The sequence below is a fragment of the Harmonia axyridis genome, chromosome 4 (assembly GCF_914767665.1).
Source record: "Harmonia axyridis chromosome 4, icHarAxyr1.1, whole genome shotgun sequence".
Classification (NCBI taxonomy): domain Eukaryota; kingdom Metazoa; phylum Arthropoda; class Insecta; order Coleoptera; family Coccinellidae; genus Harmonia; species Harmonia axyridis.
The window spans coordinates 16,742,664-16,766,247 of record NC_059504.1 but is presented as its reverse complement, the minus strand read 5'-3'; the positions used below and the strand labels follow the sequence as shown (position 1 = coordinate 16,766,247).

Sequence of the window (23,584 nt, the reverse complement as noted above, 5' to 3'; positions counted from 1 at the left end):
ACGTTCAACATCTCTTGGCTTAATCTCGTATGGCACCCAATTTCCTTGTTTATGAATTATTCCCATGACTTTTAGGCGTGTTGAAATGGTTGTTGGGTCACTTCCAATGGTTATGCCAATTCTTGTTCCGTTTGACACGAGTCTTGATCAAGTATAGCCTTCAATTCTGCATCTTCGAAAACCTTCTCTTTTCCAACCCAATGCTGGTCTTGGAAGTCGAAATCACCGTTCTTGAAGCATTGAAACCACTCTCGCCACGTTCTTTCACTAATAGCGGCTTCCCTATAGGTATTTGAGAGCATAATAATAATAATAATAATGATCTTTATTCCGAAAGAATGCCCAATATAATACATTACATACAATACAGTACATTAGATGGAATAGTGTCAACTAACAGAATTGTTAAATCCTAACTTATTTGATGTTGTATTCATGAATGGAATAAGGTTCCATGTTAATGAGTATATTTCTTACATCATTTTTAAACTTATTGAGTGTTGTACTTTTTTTTATATCATCTGGTAATTGGTTGAAAAATTTTATTGCGGCATATGTTGGATGTTTCTCATATTTGACTAATCTATGTTCAGGATAAAGAATATTTACATGTCTAGTACTATAATCATGGACGGAACTACTGTATACAAACTTATTTCTATTCTTGAATAAATAAACTAAACATTCATATATATACAATGCAAATACTGTCATAATCTGATTTTTCCTGAATAAACCTCTACATGATTCTCTGTATTTGAGTCCAAATATAGTTCTTATGACTCTCTTTTGTATACGGAAAATCTCCAACACTCCTGAATCCGATCCGTAGAAAATCAAACCGAACCTCATTACACTTTCAAAATTAGTGAAATAAAAAATTTTCAAACAATTTTCATTTAAATATTTACTAATTATTCTTATACTATAGCTGACTGAATTTAGTTTTTTTCCTGTACTTATAATGTGGTTGTTCCAGTTTAGATGTTCATCAATTTGCATACCAAGAAATTTAGTACAATGTTCAGGTGTGATACTCAAATCTGACAGTTGTATCTGAGATGGTGTTGTGATATTCTGTTGTTTGGTTCTAAAGAGAATAGTGGTAGTTTTCTCCTGACTCAAAAGAAGACCATTCCTTTCAATCCAGTTTTCGATTTGATCATACGAAGTACTGGCTTCATTTATTAAGTTTGGGTAGGTAGATCCAGCAACCAACAAATTTGTATCATCTGCATAATTGGTGAGAAGACTCGAATCGGATATCAATGCTCGTTTCATATCATTTGTGAACAAAATGAACAAAATAGGGCCCAATATGCTTCCTTGAGGTACACCGGTATAATTGGGTTTTATGTCAGATTTTGTAGTTTTTCCGTTCTTCATAACTTTAACCCTTTGCTTTCTATTATTCAGATATGATTCGAACCATCTCAAAGCAGTTCCCCTTATTCCATAAGCTTCGATTTTTGCCAACAAAAGTGGTCGATTTAGGCAGTCAAACGCTTTTGATAGATCCAAAAATATTCCTAGAAGTATATCATTATTTTCGAACGATTTGATTATATTTTCAGTGAATTGAATAGTAGCTGTCATTATCGATCTTCCTTTTAAATATCCATGTTGGTTATCATTTAGTATATCGTTCACCAATAGAAAGTTAACTAGACGGTTGCACATTGCCATTTCAAAAAATTTTGAGAAACTTGGTAGTACACTGATGGGTCTGTAGTTCCCAAGCGACTCGCGATCACCTTTTTTATAAATTGGTGTAATTACAGATATCTTCAATTGACTAGGAAAAATACCATATGTGAGGGAATTGTTAATTATGTAGCATAGTACTTCTGCTAAATTTTGTATACAAAATTTTATCAAACTGATAGGTATATCATCATCTCCACTAGAATGTTTATTTTTAATTTGTTTATTCAGTTCTTCTATTTCTTTAGGTGTAACAGGTGTCAAAAATATCGATCGTGAAGCTCTTGGGATATCACATGATGATATGTTTGCGGGCAAAATAGGTACATTTGTTGTTAGGTATTCATTAAACATGTTAGCAACTCTTTCAGGATTTCCACTAATGAAAGTGTCATTTACTTTATCTCTACCCGTAATTTCATTGAAAATATTCCACATTGTTTTCATTTTATCATCAGATTGGGATATACTGATTTCATATTTTTCAGTTCTCTTCTTTGCCAGTAATTTTTGATAGTTTTTCTTGGTATTATTATAAAGTGGTTTTAGTTCAGGATGATAATGCATAATAATCCCTAATATACTCAATCTATTTTTGAAATCCAGTATTTCCTGATCGGGTTTAAATTTAGATGATTTTCCGGTGACACACGCTTTTTTGAGTGGAAAGCATTCTTCAAAATGCATTTTGAAGGTATTGACAAAAAGATTCCATTGTTCGTCTACTTCACTTGCAGCGATGTTATATATGTTGGACCAATCTTGTTCTGCTATTTGTTTTTTGAATGCAATTTTATTTTCTTCGGAGAATAATCTGATGTTTTTATATATTTTATTTTGTCTTGTATTTGTTGAGAAATTTATTTTGACCCCCATATGGTCAGAGATATTAGTCTGCATAATATTCACTTCATCTATGTTAATACAGTTAGTAAAAACATTATCTAAACATGACTTACTTTTATCAGCAATTCTTGTGTACTCATTCACTAGAAAAGTAAATGAATATCCATTTAATAACAGGTTCATTCTGTGAATATTCACAGCATCGCCTTTTAGATCGACATTGAAGTCACCAGCAATGAGGATGATTTTCTTCTCATTCACTAACAGTTCTAGTAATGTCTCTAGCTTTTGGTAAAACTCGTTTAAGTTTTCTCTTATTGGCGAACGATATACACTCACGATGATATAGTTCTCAATGCCAATCTTGCATTCAACACCTGCACATTCAAATACCTTCTTTTTAGAGATTTTATTGATTTCATATTTCACATTGAATTCGAATCCATTTCTGATGTAGATTCCAACACCACCATGTTCATTTTTTTCCCTACAAAAATATGCTGCCAATTTAAAGTTGGGGATAATATATGCCTTCAATTGATATTCCGTTTGCCAGTGCTCAGTAACTGCAAATGCAACACAGTTTGCATTATCAGATAATAAGACACCTACCTCATCTATACAATTTGCAATTGACTGTAAGTTTTGAAGTATCAGGCTAGATGATATATTCGTATTTTGTCTTTTTGTTGTTACCGTTGGAGTTTTTTTCTTCATAAAAAATGTGCACTTTGTCCATTGAGAAATTGACGATGACGCTCAAAGTCGAACCGCTTCACAGCAACGTATTTAGGCCAAAATTCCGGTTTGTACATTTCATCCTTCTTTTCAAGAGGAGCCGTAACAACGAATCGCTTCAGTTGATTTTCGTCACTTGGAATTTCTTTGACCGTGATTGAATCTCCATGGAATCCAGGTTTTTTCGAAAGATAATCCTTAATATGAGTTTCATTTGCGACTCTTTTCACACGATAGACGTATAGCCACACTTTCCGTTCACCTCCAGAGAAGCCAGTTTTATTTGCTTCATCCGAAACTTCAGCAGTTCCCAGATTTTTTATGTTTTTTCTTTGGTATTTCATTCTATTATTTCTACGACGATTGACTTCAGTGAATTCTTCTCTTTCATTCCGGTTGTTTTGTACTGTTCCCTTTATAATGTTTGTTGTGTTTTGATTATTAAAATTGGAGGTTAGATTGTCATTTTCATTTACGATTGATGTTTCCGTATTCAAAGGTCTATGATTCGAAATTTTTCTTGCTTGCAGGTTTTCTTGTGGAGCCCTCTGTTGTCCAGTAGCTGATCTAGTCGCTCTTGCATATGTATAGGTTTCTGTTGTTCCTGTATTTGGTGTTTGCGTTTTCGACTCATCCTCTGTTAACCTTATTAATGGTATTTTTTCATTGATGTTTACCTTTGTTTTTATGTTTTCAAGATTTTTAATTTTGTCTATGAGTAGAGAATTGTTGAACTTCAATATTTCATTCTTATCCCTTGATTCTTTCAGCAATTCCTTAAGATATATTATCTCCATTGCGTTGTTATCTGATTTCATCTCCTCAGTTTGTTTTTCCTTAGTTTCACTTGATCCGTAGCAACAAATCACTTTATTTCCCGTTAGATATTTCAAATTTGGGTTCTTTTTCGCACAGGCTTGATGGAATATCGCGAAACACTGTATGCACACTTTAAATTTGCAGTTTTTAGTAGCACAACATTTAAAATATTGTAAATCTCTATCATTTTTATCGGAGACATCCGACAACACATCTTCTTCGTCCGCCATATTTAAACTCTCTCATTTGATGAGCCTTTGCCGTAGATTTCTCTATATTTAAGCAGAAAATTAAAACCTCCTGCAAATGACGAGATTTTGGCTCGAAAATAACTTTATGATGCAGACACACAAATCGACTAATATTTCTATTGTGTTATGTTTACGATTACCTAAGCTTATTGTATGACAGCTACGATCTAATTATTTCGACTACCACCTACCGCCACAGCCATCTATTGCACAACGGCGAAAGCAGAGTTGTACAAATAATAAAATCAGTGAATACGACATTCACTGATTTTATTTAGTGGATCACGACATTCACTGATTTTATTTATTTATATTCACGAATGATCGTAAATTCATACTGATATGAATTCGAGATGAATTCATGGACGACATTCATTCAGTTAATCGATTCATCTGTCGTTTTGAAGACAAATTTGAATATTAGACCACCATAAACTTAGTTTATTTTCTGATTTTGCTATGAAACATCTTGAAAATAATTAATTAAGTAATGGGGCTCATTTTTATGGAATGGTTATGTGATATAACTGCATAATTTGGAGTGACGAAAATCCAAACGAAACTATTGAGAATCTATTACATCCTTATGATGGCGCTGTGCGGTGTGCAATTCATGCTGTCGAAGTAATTGGTCCATATTTCTTTGAAGGAAATAGTCGAAGAAAAGGTCGAAAGAAATAGATAAAGAATAATGTTGAATTATGTTTTTTTCTGTTATTATTGGGAATTATCTAGAGGATATGTGTATTGAGTATCAAGTAGGGTAAACGTGAAGAAGAAAATTGTTCGGAAGAGAAGCGGTGCGATTTTTACTCAGATCATATTATCCCTGATTCAAATAGATGAATTTCCATTCAATTACTAAATATTTGATAACGACTATGGCTTAGAATTTTCCAATCCATATTTACGAGTGTCTGGGGAGCGTTACAGATGAATAGTTCACTTACCGAAAGGTTGCTTTTTTGTTAGGAACCATTTCTGTCCAAGTTTTTTCAGGTGTTCTTTGTCATGTAGTGGATAAACATCGGTAATGATTTTTTCCTTCCTGAAAATTAGAATATTTTAATAAGAGGAATGAAACTTCATTTCAGATTCGTTTATTCAAGTAACACAACCCTTAAAAAGTCCCAGGCCTGGCGCAGAGATGACACCATAGAGCCATACAAATTCTTCTTTTTGCAAGTTTCAAGAGTTTCAAAATTTCTAATTATGGGGTCTGAATCGGGATTTTGAAGGTTAGGTGACACTACATTTGTTGGATAAAAACGAGTTTCGTGTATTGATAATAATTCAATGATGCTTGGGGAATAAATTAACCCAATTGCTTGTGAATTATATTCCAAAAAACAATGTAAAGATATACCAACAACATAAATTCCATGAAAACATCAGTGTGCGACTACCCATGATTCCATATATGAAAATGGACAGCGTAGAATACTTAAATACTATACTATACAGATGAAACACCGTTTTTCGATGAGAAAAAATTTTGTGCAAGCGAAGCAACAGCTTGATAAGTGTTATTTAGACTCTTGGAAGATAAATGAAGAAATTCGTAGAACTTTACAATATTCACAATGATTAAGATTTGTGTTATCTTGGTGGCATAAACTTTGAAAGTACAGGAGTGCATTCCCTTTTTGAAGCCATTAAATACTGTTTACCTGACCCGAATCTGGAAAAATGGTTATTGCGGAGAATATTACATTTGATGAAAGGAACCTATCCATTCAATGTACAACTTCAAGACTCACTCTCTACAATGAAATTCCGTTTTCAACCCGTACAGATTTTCAAGAATGCCGAACTTTCACTAGGAATGAATGTATCAGTGCTTCGTTCAGCTTGAAGCCTTGAAAGAACTCAAAATTGGTTTGTTTCTAGGTCATTGAGACCTGGGACTCGAAAAAAAACACCATTGAGAACCTTCAATCTTACCTGCAGACCGAAAAAACGCTCTGGCCCTCGTAGAGGGTGACCGTGGGGAATCCAGGCACGTGGTTGTCCTCCGGCAGGGCCCTGATGTTCTCCAGCTCGTGTCTGACTATCGTCTGCCGGTCGGCGACCGTGAAGAGGTCCTCGACGCCCATCCCCGCGGGCAGGAAGTCATCCAGTTGCTTCACCGTGAACTCACGCATCTGTCCCAGGCCGTCCTCCTTCATCATCTCCATCTCCTCGGCGGCCTCCAGGAATTTGACGCGGGTTGCGGATACGTGCAGGACGTAGTCCTGGGAATTTCAGGAACATTTTATGTTAGGGTTGTTTCGGGGATGACTATGCATGATTTTGGTTAAAACGAAATATGATTGGGTAAGGTTGAATCAGTGTTGAAACATGTATGAAGAAAGGGTTATTATGAATGATTGTAGCATCGCCGTTGCCTTTGAATTATTTTTTGCAGCCCCTCAGAGTAATGAACATAAATACAAGCATCTCGAAAATCTGGAATTTCTAGATTCTTTCAGAAATAATTGAAGTTTTCACTGGAAAATCATCACGTGCAAGTGACACATGCACCATCTATCGGCTAGTTATTCAATCTTTCACGTGACGATTTCCCAGTGAAAACTTCAACTATTTTAGAGTAATTCCATGAAAGAATCTAAACATTCAGGATTTTTGAGATGTGACAGCTTTTTTTCGGATGAGCAATATGTCATTTTCAGTAAGCAAATTTTGTCCCCAACATGAACTATCAAATTCGACATGGAGCGCGCGGAAATGAAAACATATCAGTTGTCATCAGTGATACAATATGTCATTCAATTCGCGAGTTTCACCACAAAGAACGCACTTCTTATGTCCATAGTGAATCAACGTTTCATATTAACTCGAAATATATTGAAATAAATACCTACATATATCAGAAATTCAGAAAACAAACTTGAAGCGCGCCAAACGACCTTGAAAAACCGTTGACACTAGAAGACCAAAGGTGACAAACCTTGAATTTCAGCAGTTAGATACAGAAAATAATAAATATTCTGCTTATTATAAATTCGAAAATTAGGAAAAATATCGGATTTCAATACTTTAATTTTAAACGTGGTGAAATGAGCACCGAAGAAGGCGAACGCATTGGAGGCTGTCACCGATGGAAAAATCAAAAAGTTCACAAAATAATTTTGAATGACCGTAAAGTGGAGTTGATCGAGATAGCGGATATTGTGAAGATATAATCGGAACGTGTTCATCATATCATTCACGAATCCTTGTTCGTGAGAAAGCTGTGTGCAAAATGGGTGAAGCGCGAGCTCACAACGTGTTTTTCTGAGCAGTGTTTGAAGCTGTTTAAGTTGAATCAACCTGAATTTTTGCGTCGATTTGTGACAATGGATGAAACATGGCCCCATTATTTCACTCCGGAGTCCAATTGACAGTCAGTTGAGTGGACTGCACACAATGAACCGAATCCCTAAAGCGAGGAAAAACACAACAATCAGCTGGCAAGGTTATGGCAGCAGTATTCTGGAATGCGCAAGGTATAATATTCATTGATTAACTTCAAAAGAGCCAGACCATCAAATCAAATCGTTATTGCACCGTTTAAAGAATGAAATCGTTAAAAAATGGCTCCATTTGAAGAAAAAAAAGGTGTTGTTTCATCAAGACAATGCGACGTGTCACAAATCAATGAAAACAATGACAAAATTGCATGAATTCCTTCAGCATCCACCGTAATCGGCAGATCAGGTTGACTTTTTCCTGTTCTCAGACCCTGAAAGATGCTTTCTGTAATGAAATTTAGCGCCAATGAAGATGTAATCGCCGAAACTGAGGCCTATTTTGAAGCGAAAGACAAATCGTACGACAAAAATGTTATCGAAAAGTTAGAAGATCACTATAATCGCTGTATAGCCCTCGAAGGCAACTATGCTGAATAATAAATGGAGGTTTGCCAAAAAAGTGTGTTTTACTATGGTAGACCGGGGACTTTTCAGTTGGCCTGTTATGTTCTTGAGAAAAATGTGTTTTTCGAAAATCTATGGAAGCATTCAGGTTTCTTACCAGTTGAAAGTTCAAAATACATTAAACACCATTTTCTCATGAACAAATCTACTCAGTATCTACATGTTTCAACACTGATCAGACCATCCATATTCTCCTGTAATCGTACTGAAAGTATGTAGTTATCTACTTATCTTACTTATCTGCAGTTATTCATGAAACACCCATCAGTTTTATTTATTCTGTGAAAAATTGGCCAACTCACCTCTTTGGGAGAACGAGGCTGCTGCAGCAATACCAACTCCGCTCCTCCATCCCTCTTATTACCCCTTATCTTCTTTATAATCCACGCTAGTGTTATGACGGGAATTTCTTTCGACACAGTCACCACTATGTACGTGGGTGGGAGTTTTTCATCGTCCTCGTCGTCCATCTCGTTGGCTGCCACTCTTTCATCCTCCACCGAGAAATCCGTTCGACTCATTTCACCTGGAGATATTTCTAAATTACTTCGTTCTGAGCATCACAAAATTTCACATGCAAATATGAAAAGGTTTCCTTCCATAAATTGTATTACATGGTATAAATGAAAATGAAAGATTCCATGGATAATATAAAGAAAACACATGGGCTCAAAAACTCTTTGTTTTCGAGATTTGAACAATTTCATCTTCAACATCGCTTTGAGGAAAGGATGGTATCAGTAGGCGTGTTCGGAAAGATTCGATCTAGATCAGCTGAATTCTGAGTATTTACTATCGAATATTATTAAGTTATTTGCTCCGAAGCGAAATGAAAACTCTCATTAAGGAGAAAATTAGGATTAAATATATCGAAACCAACTGATCTAAATAAGTGCTCACGAAAGTCCAAGTGGAAATGAAACTACTAATATAAATGAGCTGACACCAGAGTCGAAAATTTGGGAAGATATATATCACTACCATAGAGTACTACCATAGAAAGAGGAAGTATACGCCATGTGCCCAACATGGTTAGAATACGTTGTCGGATTGTGATATATTTTGAAATCCACAATTTTACTATATCATTATGAATGTATATTATATTGAATGAAAAATATTTATTTGAGTGATTCCCGATTGAATATGCAAATTTGGATATTTGGAATCAGATATTTTTCCTAATTTTTGAATTCATAAAAAGCAGAATATTTATTTTTCTTTATCTACATGCTGAAATCCTAGGTTTAGCAACTTTTGCTCTCCTAGTGTCATCGGTTGTTTCACGTCTTTTGGCGCGCTTGAAGTTTGTTTTCTGAATTTCTGATATATTTATTGATAATCTGGTATTTATTTCACTATATTTTGAGAATTTGATTCACTATGGGACATAAGAAGTCTGTTCTTCTTTGAGAAACTCGCGAATTGATTGAAATATCATATCACTGATATGTTTTCATTTCCGCGCGCTTCATGTCAAATTTAATTGTTCATGTTGGGACAAATTTGCTAACTACAAATGACATATGCTCCCTCTATCTATGTTCATTACTCTGAGACCACTACCAAGAGTTTTCAGCAGAAAGAACTTATACACATACCATCAAATTGAAATGCTTGTGCAGGCAACCAAAGAAAGATTATACACACTTTAATAAATCACAGTCATAATTCAACCACAACGAAATATAATAAAATATAAAAACAAAAACAATATATCTAAGAAGTGTAGCAGATTGTTTCAGAAAGCCAGAAAAACAACAACTCTTCCCTGTCTGTTCTCATAAATAAGTCCTGGGCAAATTGAAACTCACCACTGTCTGGACCAGATAGCTCATAGTTTAATTGGGAAACGTTCTTCAAGTTTCCTTCTATCAGCTTTCAGCAATCGATGCCCGGCAAGTTTCAGCTTCGAAAAAATAAACAGACTCGGCACGTACGAGAAACAATTGAGTTCAGTGCCAATATACGATGTCATAACAGCGTGATGTCAGTTTTCGAATGAACGGGATGATAGCTAAATTTAAAATATATGTAGGTATTTATCACTCACAGCGATATCAGATGTGGTCTCTGATGATCTAGGCATCGAATGAATTTTTTAGAGGTCTATTGGAAAGTGATAAGAATTGATGACAAGCGATCTAAAGAGGAGAGTAAATAATAATATTTGCGGAATATACAGTGCGGTCCGTTCGAAGAAAAACACGTGTTTCATCGAGGTGAAAAGTACTGAATATTTTTCGAATTGAAAACATTTTGTGATGTGTCAATTTTTCAAATACGTTACTCAAATACGTTACTCAAATTAGGAAATGAAATACTTGTGGGACTATGCAAAACAAAAGGACGACAGACACGACGACAGACTATTGTCTGACTATTGTGGTAGCGCAGAAAGAATAATCAATATTATTGCCCGGATTTGAATAACGCCTCTGGTTTGATTTGATGATTGAAGGGTTTTCCAATAACATGTTTCATTTCGGGTAGCTGTTTCCTCTGAAGATATCATCTTTTGACATTTGACAAATAAGAACTATGCCATTAGTAAAAATGAAAAGAACGCACTGGAATCGTTGAAGCTCTTTACAAGAGTGGTCAATATTTTGTTGTCTCAGTTCGCAAAACTAAAGCACTTTCGGGTCATGGTGAAGCACCTTCTCGGCTGGCAATATTGAAACTGAAAATTTGAGCTGTTGGACAAAGGACCCCGCACGTTTAGTATAGGGAATGGCTTTCCGTGAATTTTTGATATGTTGTAGTTCTTGATGAACTGATCAGAAAAGTCCTTAGCCACAAAGCTCAAAAATGGACAGTTTTCTAGATATGGAGCTTTGAAAATGGATTTTTGCAATTTTCGGGGTTTTTGCTCATCAATCGGAGAGCTCTCATTTCTGGTTTTGATGGAATTTGGATGTTCGGCGGCCAGAACCCGACTGAGAAATGATCTTCCTTGGTTATATTAGGCACCGCCATCGATAATTTTTTATACACTGCTCCACATTGGCTATGAAATGAGATACAAAATCCAAGATCTTCCATACATCTTTTCATGCCACAAGATGACGCCGGAATAATTTACATGACTGAGAAACGACATATTGTGAGATTTTTTTAAGAGAGACCATTATAACTGAATCCTCATATATCTGATGTCCAATAATATCAAATATGTTAGCCGAAATGTTCATAACCAGGCATCGCGAGCTCTTATGGGAGAAAATGGGAAATCATAATCATATATCCTCAGGGATAACAATTGTGATCACTATTGATGTCATTTACATATGATATGTGATTTGTTTCTCACAAATCTCGATAATCTGACAATGGGGTGCCAAGACATTTTCCTCAGAATGTCTCGAAATTGATGATAGCATCTCACAGACAAACGAATCCGTGAAAATGTCTGCAGTTTTGATACAATATAGTACTATCCTAGTAGATTATAGAAGTCCAAGTGTTGGAAGCAAACTATGAATGGAACATCCGATATTAACCCACGAATTCTTGATAATATTTTTTTTTTCTATGAACTTTTTGAACTTCACACATACGAATGAATACAATCTAATAATATGATTGTTGGCAAAATGAATGAGTAGATCAATCAAAAACAATATAATAATGAGAGTAACATTCATAATAATAATAATGATAATAAACAAAAAACAATTTAAAATTATATTAGATTTCTTGCGATTGCTAATATAATTTTAAATTGTTTTTTGTTTATTATCATTATTGTTATTATTATTATGAATGTTACTCTCATTATTATATTGCCAAATTCACGGAAAGCCATTTCCCATACTAAACGTGCGGGGTCCTTTAGATGTGAAGAATCGAGAACAACTCATAATGTTGCTGCGTTAGCCCCTACTATTGACGAAAACTCAGGTTTGTCGACCTTGAGAATTAGGAATTCCACAGACGACATAACACAGTATTCTGAATAAAACTTGAGGCATTCAAAAATCTGGACGATGCTACGTGCCGTACAACACAACGAAACAGTAGCAATTTTGCACGAAAAATCTCCTGGTATTGTTATTTCTTGAAGAGGGGATCACAATGGGCCACCGATATCATCTTTAGACTTTTTTAATTGGGGTCACGTGATCAACAATCGATTCCAGATCTCAAAGATGAAATTCGTGAAGTTATCGAGGACAAAGGTGGAGCTATAAATGTGCGAATTGGAACACTTACCTTCCTCATTACAATGAAATAATCATCCATTGATCTCAAAATATACTCGTGTTTTTGATATTAGAATGAAACTCTTATTGGAAATCGCTTTATTTCCTATGTATTCTCTTTCCTTACCTCGTATCTTTTCGATACTTCTGTGTACGTTCCATAACAACTGGATGTAAGATTTATCTTCAGTGTGAACATAGTCTTCCTGATCTTCATCAGAGTAGTTCAGATGGGAACAAACAGATGTGGTGCGTTTGGGGAAGCTCTGGCACATTTCAATCATGATTGGGATGGGAATATTCGGGGATTTTCAGGAATTTTCTTCAGGAATATCTTCAAAAAGTAATAACGTTATAAGGAGTCTAATGCCATTAACTGACGTTTGGCTTAGTACCACGGTAAGCATCTTCAGAACCTTTTTCGTCAGTTGGAAGCCTTTCATAGTAAATTTACAACCTGAGAAGATGCCTATCATAGTAGTGAGCGAGGAGTAAGGTGGAAAACGAATAGGATGAAAATTTCGCTGGAATAGTGATTTGTAGGTATTTAAATTACTTAGATTAAAGAGATCTGGCTCCCATTGTTATAACAATGGAAAATTTTTCTTTCAAAAATTTATGAAAGAAACAATTAATATCTAATAATAATAAAGTTTATTCATGATTCGTTACAGTTACATAAATAAGCATGATTGATCCCTAAGTCAAAATCAGATAGTGCAGAAACGCCAGGAATCAAATACTACCTACTGACTATATTGCTTCTAATCAAGGATATTACCAATGTTTAAGCTGAGCAGTCTAGGTTTGTTTTGGTGATGCATTGAGGTTAAGTTGAATAGGTTAATTCCACAGATAGAAGAGGAGAAATACATTCTTAAAGATGAAAATCAATTTTAAAACGAGTAAGCAATGCCAATAAATCAGTGTGTTAATTCATCATTATCCCTCTGAATGAAAAAATATACCTGAAATACGTCAACATATCTATAGCTGCCAATGAAAACTTGTCACTAGTAATAAGAATCACCACATTATACAACACATATACGAATTAAAATTTTAATGAACCTGTATGCGCCATCTATTACCTAGATTTAGAAGCTTACATAGTTGCGAGTAGAAAACTTTTTTATACATGGATCGTCAAATGAGCCGAACAGAATTCTTCTGAGCGATTCTCTACTTGCTGAAGCTTCTACTAGGTGGCAGAACAATCCATTCATGCAGAACAGATTTCTTCTGAAATATGTTCACTAGAACTAATTAGTTTCTCTTGAAACTAGATGGCAGAGCCAACTAAAAAAATATTTTGAATTTGTATTTAAAACTAATTTTGATCAGTTTTTGATTTATTCTAGTTGAAACTAACGAAAGTTACACATTTGTTTCTTGCACCTAAGTCATCGAAGTATAGTTCCCAATACTGCAGGTGAGCTAAATTCATTCAACGGAAACAATCCAATTGAAATGTGATATTATATTAATATTTAACAACTCACTTTGAATTATAAATTTAATTTTTGATATTATTCCCAAGAATATACCTCTACTTGTTAAGTTTTGGAAATACATATAATAGTTCATACGTTGATAGTTTTCGATAACAGAGTTTTGATATACCTACTTTTTTAATGCCAAAAAAACTAATTATATAAACTAACAAATTTATCATCGAAAAGAATATTATATATAATTCAATTGTAGGTAGATACCTACAAAGGTAACAGGATTTTCGCATTTTTGATGTTTTCCATCTGAATGATGATTCAGAGTTTCATGTTGAATTTTTAAACATTAAAGTGATTGCCACTGATGATGTTGTCATTAGGTATAAATTCGAAAGATCTGGGATAATTTCACAAATAAACTACAGATGAATATAAAACTCACCTAAAAATGAAGGGTATCCTCCGAATATCAAAATTATACGAGAATTTCTTGTGAAGAACTGAGTGATCAATAAATTTCAAAATTTGTCAGGATTCTTATACTTTTTCATCTTCATTGGAACATAATTGCACCTTCAAAAAGAGAGCAGACAAAGTTGCGTTTATTTCAGGTGACATTGAATGTTCAGTACCATTTCTGAGTGACAAAATTTCAAACATTGACATAGACCATCATTAGAAAAGTCAAAATGTTGTAAAATTTTTGTATTATTGCGCTTGAGAATGTTGTTAGTGGAAGAATTGTTCTCAGTTAAAACGTGGCTGACTTTTATCTCAGTCTACTTTTTCATTCTGTTCGCTGTCTTCTGTTTTGTTTGTATCCGAGGTAAATTCAAATTGAATTTTTTTTGTTGATATTGTAAACTATGGAAGATTTCAGATCTGGTGCTAGCCGTGAAATACTTTTTACCCTTACTACCCAGGAGAGACTTGCAAGCTAAATATCCAACAAAAAAGAAAGATGTGTTATGGGAAAAATCTTTTGTACTATTCTGATTATTATCCAGAACTCATCTGTGAGGAGGATATGATTGTTATGGATTCAATTTGAACGCTTATCGTTTTGTTCTTTTCGAAGAATTCTATAAAAGGAAATTCTCAGTAATTATCGCTATTAAATGTAATATCCAATACCCAATTGAATGCCAAATCGGGGATTCTACAATAATCGATATATCGTAATGTGTTGTATCATCAAAAAATGTTTATGGAACCCAATTAGTTGTTCTTTATTTATTTATTTTTACAATCACTCAATTACAGAATAGGAATGCTATATTAATTAATTATTAATTATAAGTTTCGCGGTGAAGTCCTCAATACCCTTTGATCTTGATGAATAATATATTGTAAGCTGTAAGATAAAATAACTTCCTATCCTATGGTTTTTGCGATTCGAATCCATCAGGAAACAAAATTTCTCAGTTGAAGATACCATTTTATCAGTCAGATTGACAAAAGATAAACGCTCAAACTCAGGCATTGACCTCTTCTTGTTAGGTCTCAGGAAGACCTAGAAGAACGAAAAAAGTATAACAACAAATATTTTATCGTATCGCAATTTGAAGTGTGGAACTGAAAGTTGGGAGACACCACATATTTATTTATAATGAATACGATAAATTCTGTTCTTTGGAAAACCCTTCATATCGCATCATATAAACAAAATGAACACGGTTCTTCATTCAGTTTAATTTCAAATAACAACAAATAACAGTGAATAATTAATAGTTGTACAGTTGAAAATCGATACTAGGTATGTGGAATTTTTTTCTCAAAATTTGAAATCAACGAAGTCTTTCCTTGGAATATTTCGGTTTTCGATTCGAACTGCGTTCACTAGGTAGAGATTTCTTGAAAACTTCTCGTCACATAAGTTCTTGGACTATTTATGTTGTGAATATGTGAATCTTAAACTTTGTATTCCAAAAATGAGAAAAGCACTGAAATGAAGTCAGGAGCTGATACAGTTCGTTAAAATTCATACTCCTGTGATATTTGTACGAAGCTAAACGGAAATCTGCAGTCAAAACTTTCTGGTCTATCACACCATGAAAATATTATTTGATACCCTTAACATATTGTTATTTATCATTTTTTCGGAAAAATTTTTCGAAGAAACAAAAAAAAACGCATGAAAATTCGTTCCTTCTTGTATCTAACTTATTGCATTTCGGCATAATTTTCATCTTCTATGCAAATGACCGGAAAAATTCGAAAAAAATCATTCTGCGATTCGAGGGGTTATCAGATCAGAATTTGATAATTTTTTTTTATGTGAGAGTTAAAATAGTTGCATTCTTGAAAAATCAAGTTAGTCGTTGAACTTCATCAACAAATTTCAGTGGGAACTGATTACTAGACTCAGAGAAATCGACTCTTAGGGAAAGTGAAATCGATCCTTCAATGAATTTCTGTACGAAAATTTGTTGCAAATTTCAGTTTGTTAGAACTTTTCCACCTCCATAATTGGCAATCACTTCTTCGTTAGACCCAAATTTCTTTCTTTGAAGCATTCTTTTGAGGTCTTTGGAGGCCAGATCTGGAGAATAAGTTAAGTTTTCAAGAAGTTGGAAGAGCAGATTGTTTAATTTGACCAATGTTTCAATCGATTTGTGATAAGAAGCATCTTGGTGAAACAAAATTGATTTCTTTTGCATTTTAGGAGCTTTTCGAAAATTTTCGCACTCGATTGATCCAATAATGTTATCTAATTTTCAGTGTTGACGCAATCTACTATACACGTATGAAAATACGGAATACGGATGTCATAAGCTTGCCAGCTGAGATTTTGGTTTTATGAATCAAAGTATTGTTCATCGCTGGCCATTACTTTCTGCCATCTTTCGGGAAGGGTACGAATCTCGAGTTGAAAAACTGGTCATCTTTTGAAGCGATCCAAGAATCGATCCAATTTTTACTTCTTCATAAGGAAGGAAGTGCTGGTCACTCAAGCCACGTTTTTCCACTAATAGCATCCTCATCATAGGTATTTGAGAGCATTCGATGAGCCTCAGCCGCAGATTTCTTCATATTAGAGTGGAAAATTAAAACCTCCAACAAATAACGAGAGTTTGGCTCGTAAGCTGACATGTTCATTCGAGAACTTTGTGATGCACACAAAAATCGACTAATATTTCGTTGGCGTTATATGTTTACAAATATCCAAGCTCATTGTATGACATCTACGAATTATTTATTTCGACTTCCACTTACCGCTACAGCTATCTATTGTAAAACGGCAGAAGCATAGTTCTACACCTAACAGGCCAATTGAAAAGTCTCGTTACCATTTTTGTAGTACGATTTGTCTTTCGCTTCAAAATAGGCTTCAGTTTCGGCGATTACTTCTTCATGGGCGCTAAATTCCTTTGCAGCGAGCATTGTTTTGAGGTCTGAGAACAGGAAAAAGTCGCTGGCGAATGAAATGGATGCAGAAGCAATTCGAAGCCCAATTCATGCAAATTTACCATTGTTTTCATTGATTTGTGACACGGCGCATTGTCTTGATGAAACAGCATCTTTTTTTCTTCAAATGGGGCTGTTTTTCAAATGATCCAATAACGCTATATTATATTCGCTGTTGATGGTCTGGCCCTCTTGGATGTAATCAATGAATATTATACCTTGCGCATCCTAAAATACGGATGCCATAACCTTGCCAGCTGACTGGCGCATGAAATCCTTTTTTTCATCATTATTCAAATAACTTAAGTAGATAGACTAACAACGCAATATCTCACAAACTAATGGTCGGACTACTGTCAAATTTCGACACGTATCGTTTGAAGGTTGGTACTGAAAATCATATGGATTTAATACTAGCACTTCCATCTGTGCATCAGATCGGGGACTTTTCAATTGGCCTGATATATAACTAGATAATTTCGAAAGTATTTTGAATCAATTCAAGTAACTGAAATGACTATTTCAGTTACTTACTCAGAAAATAACGAGGTAATGTTCGAAAGTATTTCGAATCAAATCAAGTAACTGAAATGACTATTTCAGTTACTTTTTCAGAAAATAACTAGATAATGTTCAAAAGTATCTCGAAACAGTTTTCCCTCAGAATTTGTAGAGTTTTTTTGATTCCACGCTCATCCCAGACGTTCATATGTTATTCCACATTATCCCCACAGTTACTACCAATTCCTGAAACAGCTCCGGGCTCGCCGGCAGACATCGCAGCAGGAACCTCACCTGGAATGTTTGTACACACATCAAAACTACATTAATGGCAACGCGCAGTGCACGGAGCAACAATTCTACGAAACCCCGGGTTTCTAAAAACAAACAAAAAATAACTACACACGAATCGTGATACAAAAACGGGAGCGTAATGTACTTCTCTGCAAGTGGATTTCGTATAGAGCATTGATGGAAATAGAAACGGGGTGAAATTTTGAAACGGGTTGTACCGTAACGGAGAATGGTGTGGCAGGCTTTGTCCTTAAGAAATGGTATAACAGGACGAGATGGCTGATATTGGAGTTAAATGCGAACGTGAGGGTATTGTTACGGTGTTGATGGGTAGAGTTGGTTTAAATGGGCTTTGAGGTGGGGAAAAAACGATGCCAATTTTATTTTTTGTCCATGCACGGAATGTGTTAACAATAACAGGGATCATAATGAAGATTCTAGGATAGCATTGACTCTGGGTCAGAAGCAGAAAATAGCTGGAAATAGCTCTACCTCATGTTTTTCAATTACATGAAAAACTGTAATCTGAAACATAATATTAATGCTCACTAAATGTAATTTGATAATGTGAGGTTACATTAATTTATCGGAAAGGTGGAATATGCATTCATTGAATGTAACAAACTTGAATTTGAATAAGTATAGTCATCGATATCATTTTATATACAAGTTCCTAAATTAGAGGTACAAATGAAAATGAGAGATTCTCCGGATAATTTCAAGAAGAGGAAGCCCGAATACAATTTTTTATTATTACAAGTTTTTTTCTCATTGCATCTGCAAAACACAATATAATTATTCAACTGAAATTTGGCATAGTTCCTCCTATTCAGAGATCACATCACGTGATATGCTAATTTCGACTGCAAATCTACAGGGTCATATATTTTCTGGAACAGTGCTCTCTTTTTCCTACAGAACTTTTTTAAGGGGACCACTGGTAGTTTGAAAAGAGCTGTGATCTAATACTGAGTTTTTTGGTTCTTGAAGTTCTGCACACGTTTTTAAGTCAAACAATTCACTCGAAATCCACGAGAAAATTCAAATTACCATAAAAATCCAATCAGAACGCTGCGATGAATAAATTAATCATTAGTGTTGCTGCTTATTTCCCCGATAGGAAGCAATGATTCATAAAAATTCGATCAATTCGTATAATTACACAAAAAATAGGATTACAGGAAACAGCCTGTATCGCGAAAATAAAGCCTTTTTCGGGCCCATGTTTATTCTAAAAATTATTGAAGGAATTTCTCATTTTTGTCTTAGCCTTCAATTTACACCCTGTTTTACAATAGGATAATACAATTACAAATTGTTATAATGACTACACTGTATTATTTTTTGCCATGTCTTATGTCAATTGTGTTTAGTAGGTTATGTTATTTAATCATGGAAATATATTTGAGTCAACAACATTCAGAAATTTTTAAAATTCATCAAAAATGAGCTTCACTAGATTCAATTGTTGAAAACGACGTGAAACCCATAAATATGAAATTTTTATACTGGCTGATACCAAAACGTGTAGAAAGAATTCACTCTCAAATTTGTTTCCATTACGAAGAATAGTGGGTCAATTAATTGAATAATGACGTTTATGAAATTTCCTCGAAGCACTGATGATACAATTAAACAATTTATAAAGGTTGTTGAAGCATGTATCTGCCATGATTGAAAGGCATACTGAACGCAAATGAGATTTAGAAGAATATTACTCGGTTCAACCATTATAACAATAAAAAATTGGTTATAGACAAGATATATTGTTTTGTGGTACCCACAGGCTCAATTGGCGCATGACGGTAGGAGCGCTTTTCTGATTTCCTTTTTCATCATTAAAATATCGTCTTATAAAGATCAGAAAATCTAAACAACTGCATTTCATCATGTGGTTTTGGTAAACATTTCTTACATAAACAATAATAATTCCTGGGATTGAAATACTCGGAATTCTCGCAATACTTGAGAAAACTTTTTCGAGACGTAATAGCTCCAACATCGTTATGATCGGAAATTTATTGATTTCGAAATTGCCGTAATCTTGCCCCAATCCCATATTTCATCAACTCAATTTTTTTTAACGCCAATCATTTCTTTATGATATTTACAGAAGGTTATGGAGAATACATCTGAGATGGGGAACTTCTAGAAAACATTTCGTTCATATGTGGCTTCGGCAGCGTATTAAATTCTTAAGAGTGAAAACCACCACTTGACTGCTCAGTTCAAAACCAAATTATAGATTTTTTCTCTTACAACCATCGATTTTAATGTAGTTTCATCATGATTTTTTCAAACAATAATGTACATTGTAGAATGACAGTATTTTTAATTTGCGTTTGTAACATATTTTTTCTCCCAAAACAATTGATGATATGTTCGATGTCCCATATTTCATCAACTCAATTTTTTTTAACGCCAATCATTTCTTTATGATATTTACAGAAGGTTATGGAGAATACATCTGAGATGGGGAACTTCTAGAAAACATTTCGTTCATATGTGGCTTCGGCAGCGTATTAAATTCTTAAGAGTGAAAACCACCACTTGACTGCTCAGTTCAAAACCAAATTATAGATTTTTTCTCTTACAACCATCGATTTTAATGTAGTTTCATCATGATTTTTTCAAACAATAATGTACATTGTAGAATGACAGTATTTTTAATTTGCGTTTGTAACATATTTTTTCTCCCAAAACAATTGATGATATGTTCGATGTACAAAGCACTGATATATTTTTAAAATATTTCTGAGGAAAACCTATGAAAGAGGTAAAACTATAATTTTGAAATTGAAATTTGAAAAAATAATCGGCCGACATATGATGCTCCCTCTACTTATATGCTTCGTAAAGAGAAAGAATATAAGGTGAATGTACAATTTCGTACACCGTACAAAGTTTGGTCTTTGATCATCGCAGGAGCGCAATAGGGAAAATTATTGGTTATCTAATAATTGACTGATACGCGGAAAGCCACTTGGTGGTACTCCCTCTTAGGATTCTACTTCTTTTTTTGACTATAGTGTTCACGGAGGTACAGACAAACATACATCATGACATACGACTTGATAGGACTCAAAACGAGCCAAGTTGATAAAATATGATTTTGGAGCTGGTGTATTGTGATTTCCATATCAATAAATATCCGATCATAACAGTGTTGCAGAGACTACGATTAAAATACTTCTTCTAAAAATAATTGTGAAAAAGTATTTTAATCGTAGACTTGAAATAATTCGAGAATTCCATGTATCTGAATCCCAGGAATTATTATTGTTTATGTTTGTAAACGTTTATTAGAATCACATGATGAAATGCAGTTGTTGAGAGTTCCTCAGACACTCAGTTTTTTTTTTAAGCTCCTCGTTATCTTGGCAATATGATAGCAAATTATTCAATTTAATTTGATTTCTCATTCCATTCATAAGTGTTACATATTGATACATTTCAGATAGTTATTATTTATATTTGAAATATCTATTCACTTCAATAGTTTAATGGTTCTAAGTTTTCTTGGGTAACTATAAAAAATTTTCATTGTCGATCTGTCATCACAGAAATATTGAGTTTTTATAACTCATGTTGTGATGAACCAAAAGAATCCGTAAATTTCCGATTATATAACTACAATCGTAACAAATACCAACTCGATCATAGACAATATAACAGGTGTTTTTTTTCGAGGTATATAACTTTGAGTTGGCATTTCTGTTCGAGATGGCGACCGATTTAACAGCTGTCAAGTGATTTATTCTCAGTTTGGTTTAGCAATTCATAATCATTCACGCCTGAACAACGCTTGCAAAAAGTGCAATTTTATTCCGAAAATAATGGTTCTGTGCGGAATACGTATCGCGCACTATGTCCATTTTATTCTGTTTAGTGATGAAGCGCACTTCTGGTTGAATGGCTACGTTAACAAACGGAACTGCCGCATTTGGAGTGAAGCTAATCCTCAAGTGTATGTCGAAACACCGTTACATCCAGAAAAACTGACTGTTTGGTGCGGTTTATGTGCTGGTGGAATCATTGGTCCGTACTTCTTCAAAAACGATGATGACCAGAACGTTACAGTCATTGGTGATCGGTGATGATTACTAACTTTTTCATTCCTGAATTGAACAACCATGTTGTCCAGGCGCTGTGGTTCCAACAAGACGGCGCAACATGTCACACAGCTCGTGCCACAATCGATTTATTGAAAGACACGTTTGGTGACCGCCTAATTTCACGTTTTGGACCTGTGAATTGGCCTCCAAGATCTTGTGATTTAACACCGTTAGAATACTTTCTGTGGGACTATGTAAATTCATTGGTGTATGCGGATAAGCCACAAACCCTTGACCATTTGGAAGACAACATTCGCCGTGTTATTGCGGATATACGGCAACAAATGTTGGAAAAGTCATCGAAAATTGGACGTCCAGATTGGATTACATCCGAGCCAGCTGTGGCGGTCAAATGCCATAAATCATATTTAAAATGTAATGCCACAAGATTATCTTGCGGATAAATAAAATTCATGTCAATCGAATTATCCATCGTTGTTTTATTGCAATTTAAAGTTCTATAGCTCTAAAAAAACACCCTTTATTTCGATTATATGAACCTCTTCACTCGATTTAGTTCGCGAAACATTACGAGAGCGCAGCTCGAGTCACTATGTCTAGTGAATCGGTGTAAAATCGAATATAGTCTTAGCTCTTGTGATATTATAAGCGAATATCCGAAATTTTAACTTCGTGGGATCTGAGCGAGTTCAAATTTTGTTTATAGAAGAGTTAATAAAAATTTCAATTTGAATAAAAACTCTTAGGTAGATCGTGTTACCAGACCAGAGAAATTATATAAAATTCAAGCACAATGTAGAGAAAGATACCTTCAATTTCCTCAGAATTTTGCTGGATTTTTGAAGGATTGCATCAGCAGAACAACATATCTTGATGAAATAACTAACAACGAAGACATAAAAACAAATCATATAATAAAAACAACAGCAAATCAGGCTTTTTCTCAAATTTGTTCTTCGACCGACAGCTTTTGAGACACACCTCTAGTTTCAGCATAAAATATAGGAAATTATATAGATTCGACAAACCAGTCAGAATCCAGTTCGTAACCATCAAAACCTTGGCCTACCACGACATCCACCCTATAAACCGGATTATCTATAATATTTAATTCGAGCGTGGTAAACGCGGTTGTCAGCTGCCTTCATGCCCAAACTACCGTATGATGATTCTCAATTATTTAGATCGGCACAGTCATACCCCATTTACGGTAATTCCAAGCGATATATCACGCCAAAGCACATCAGTTACCTCAGCATCAGGTACCACACACAGAGACCAAGGATACATGATTTACGACATGCAATTTGGTAGCTCTCTTGCAATTAGGAAATCTTGTGATGCATCACCCATCTCTGTGATAAAAGCCATTAT

At 34.5% G+C, this 23,584-nt stretch overlaps 2 protein-coding genes across 6 annotated transcripts in view; one reads left to right on the top strand and one right to left on the bottom strand.

The window, feature by feature from the left end:
* Positions 1-14,757, bottom strand: part of LOC123677581 (anoctamin-10) — an 89,655-nt gene extending 74,898 nt beyond the window's left edge. Inside the window, exons 1-5 of one of the 4 annotated variants that reach the window (XM_045614187.1) lie at positions 14,374-14,757; positions 12,608-12,814; positions 8,578-8,801; positions 6,303-6,592; positions 5,309-5,406 (exon numbers count right to left, since the gene is read on the bottom strand). In XM_045614187.1, coding sequence (XP_045470143.1) covers positions 5,309-5,406; positions 6,303-6,592; positions 8,578-8,801; positions 12,608-12,764 — 769 coding nt within the window. In that variant the 5' untranslated portion in view covers positions 12,765-12,814; positions 14,374-14,757. Of the gene's footprint in view, positions 1-5,308; positions 5,407-6,302; positions 6,593-8,577; positions 8,802-10,089; positions 10,274-12,607; positions 12,817-13,448; positions 13,548-14,373 lie in introns of those variants that run through there. The other 3 variants (XM_045614188.1, XM_045614190.1, XM_045614189.1) reach the window with 3 other exon arrangements.
* Positions 13,832-23,584, top strand: part of LOC123677582 — a 34,195-nt gene continuing 24,442 nt past the window's right edge. The window contains exon 1 of one of the 2 annotated variants that reach the window (XM_045614192.1): positions 13,832-13,912. The gene's annotated coding sequence lies outside the window, so the exon portion shown is untranslated. Of the gene's footprint in view, positions 13,913-15,570; positions 15,688-23,584 lie in introns of those variants that run through there. The other variant, XM_045614191.1, reaches the window with a different exon arrangement.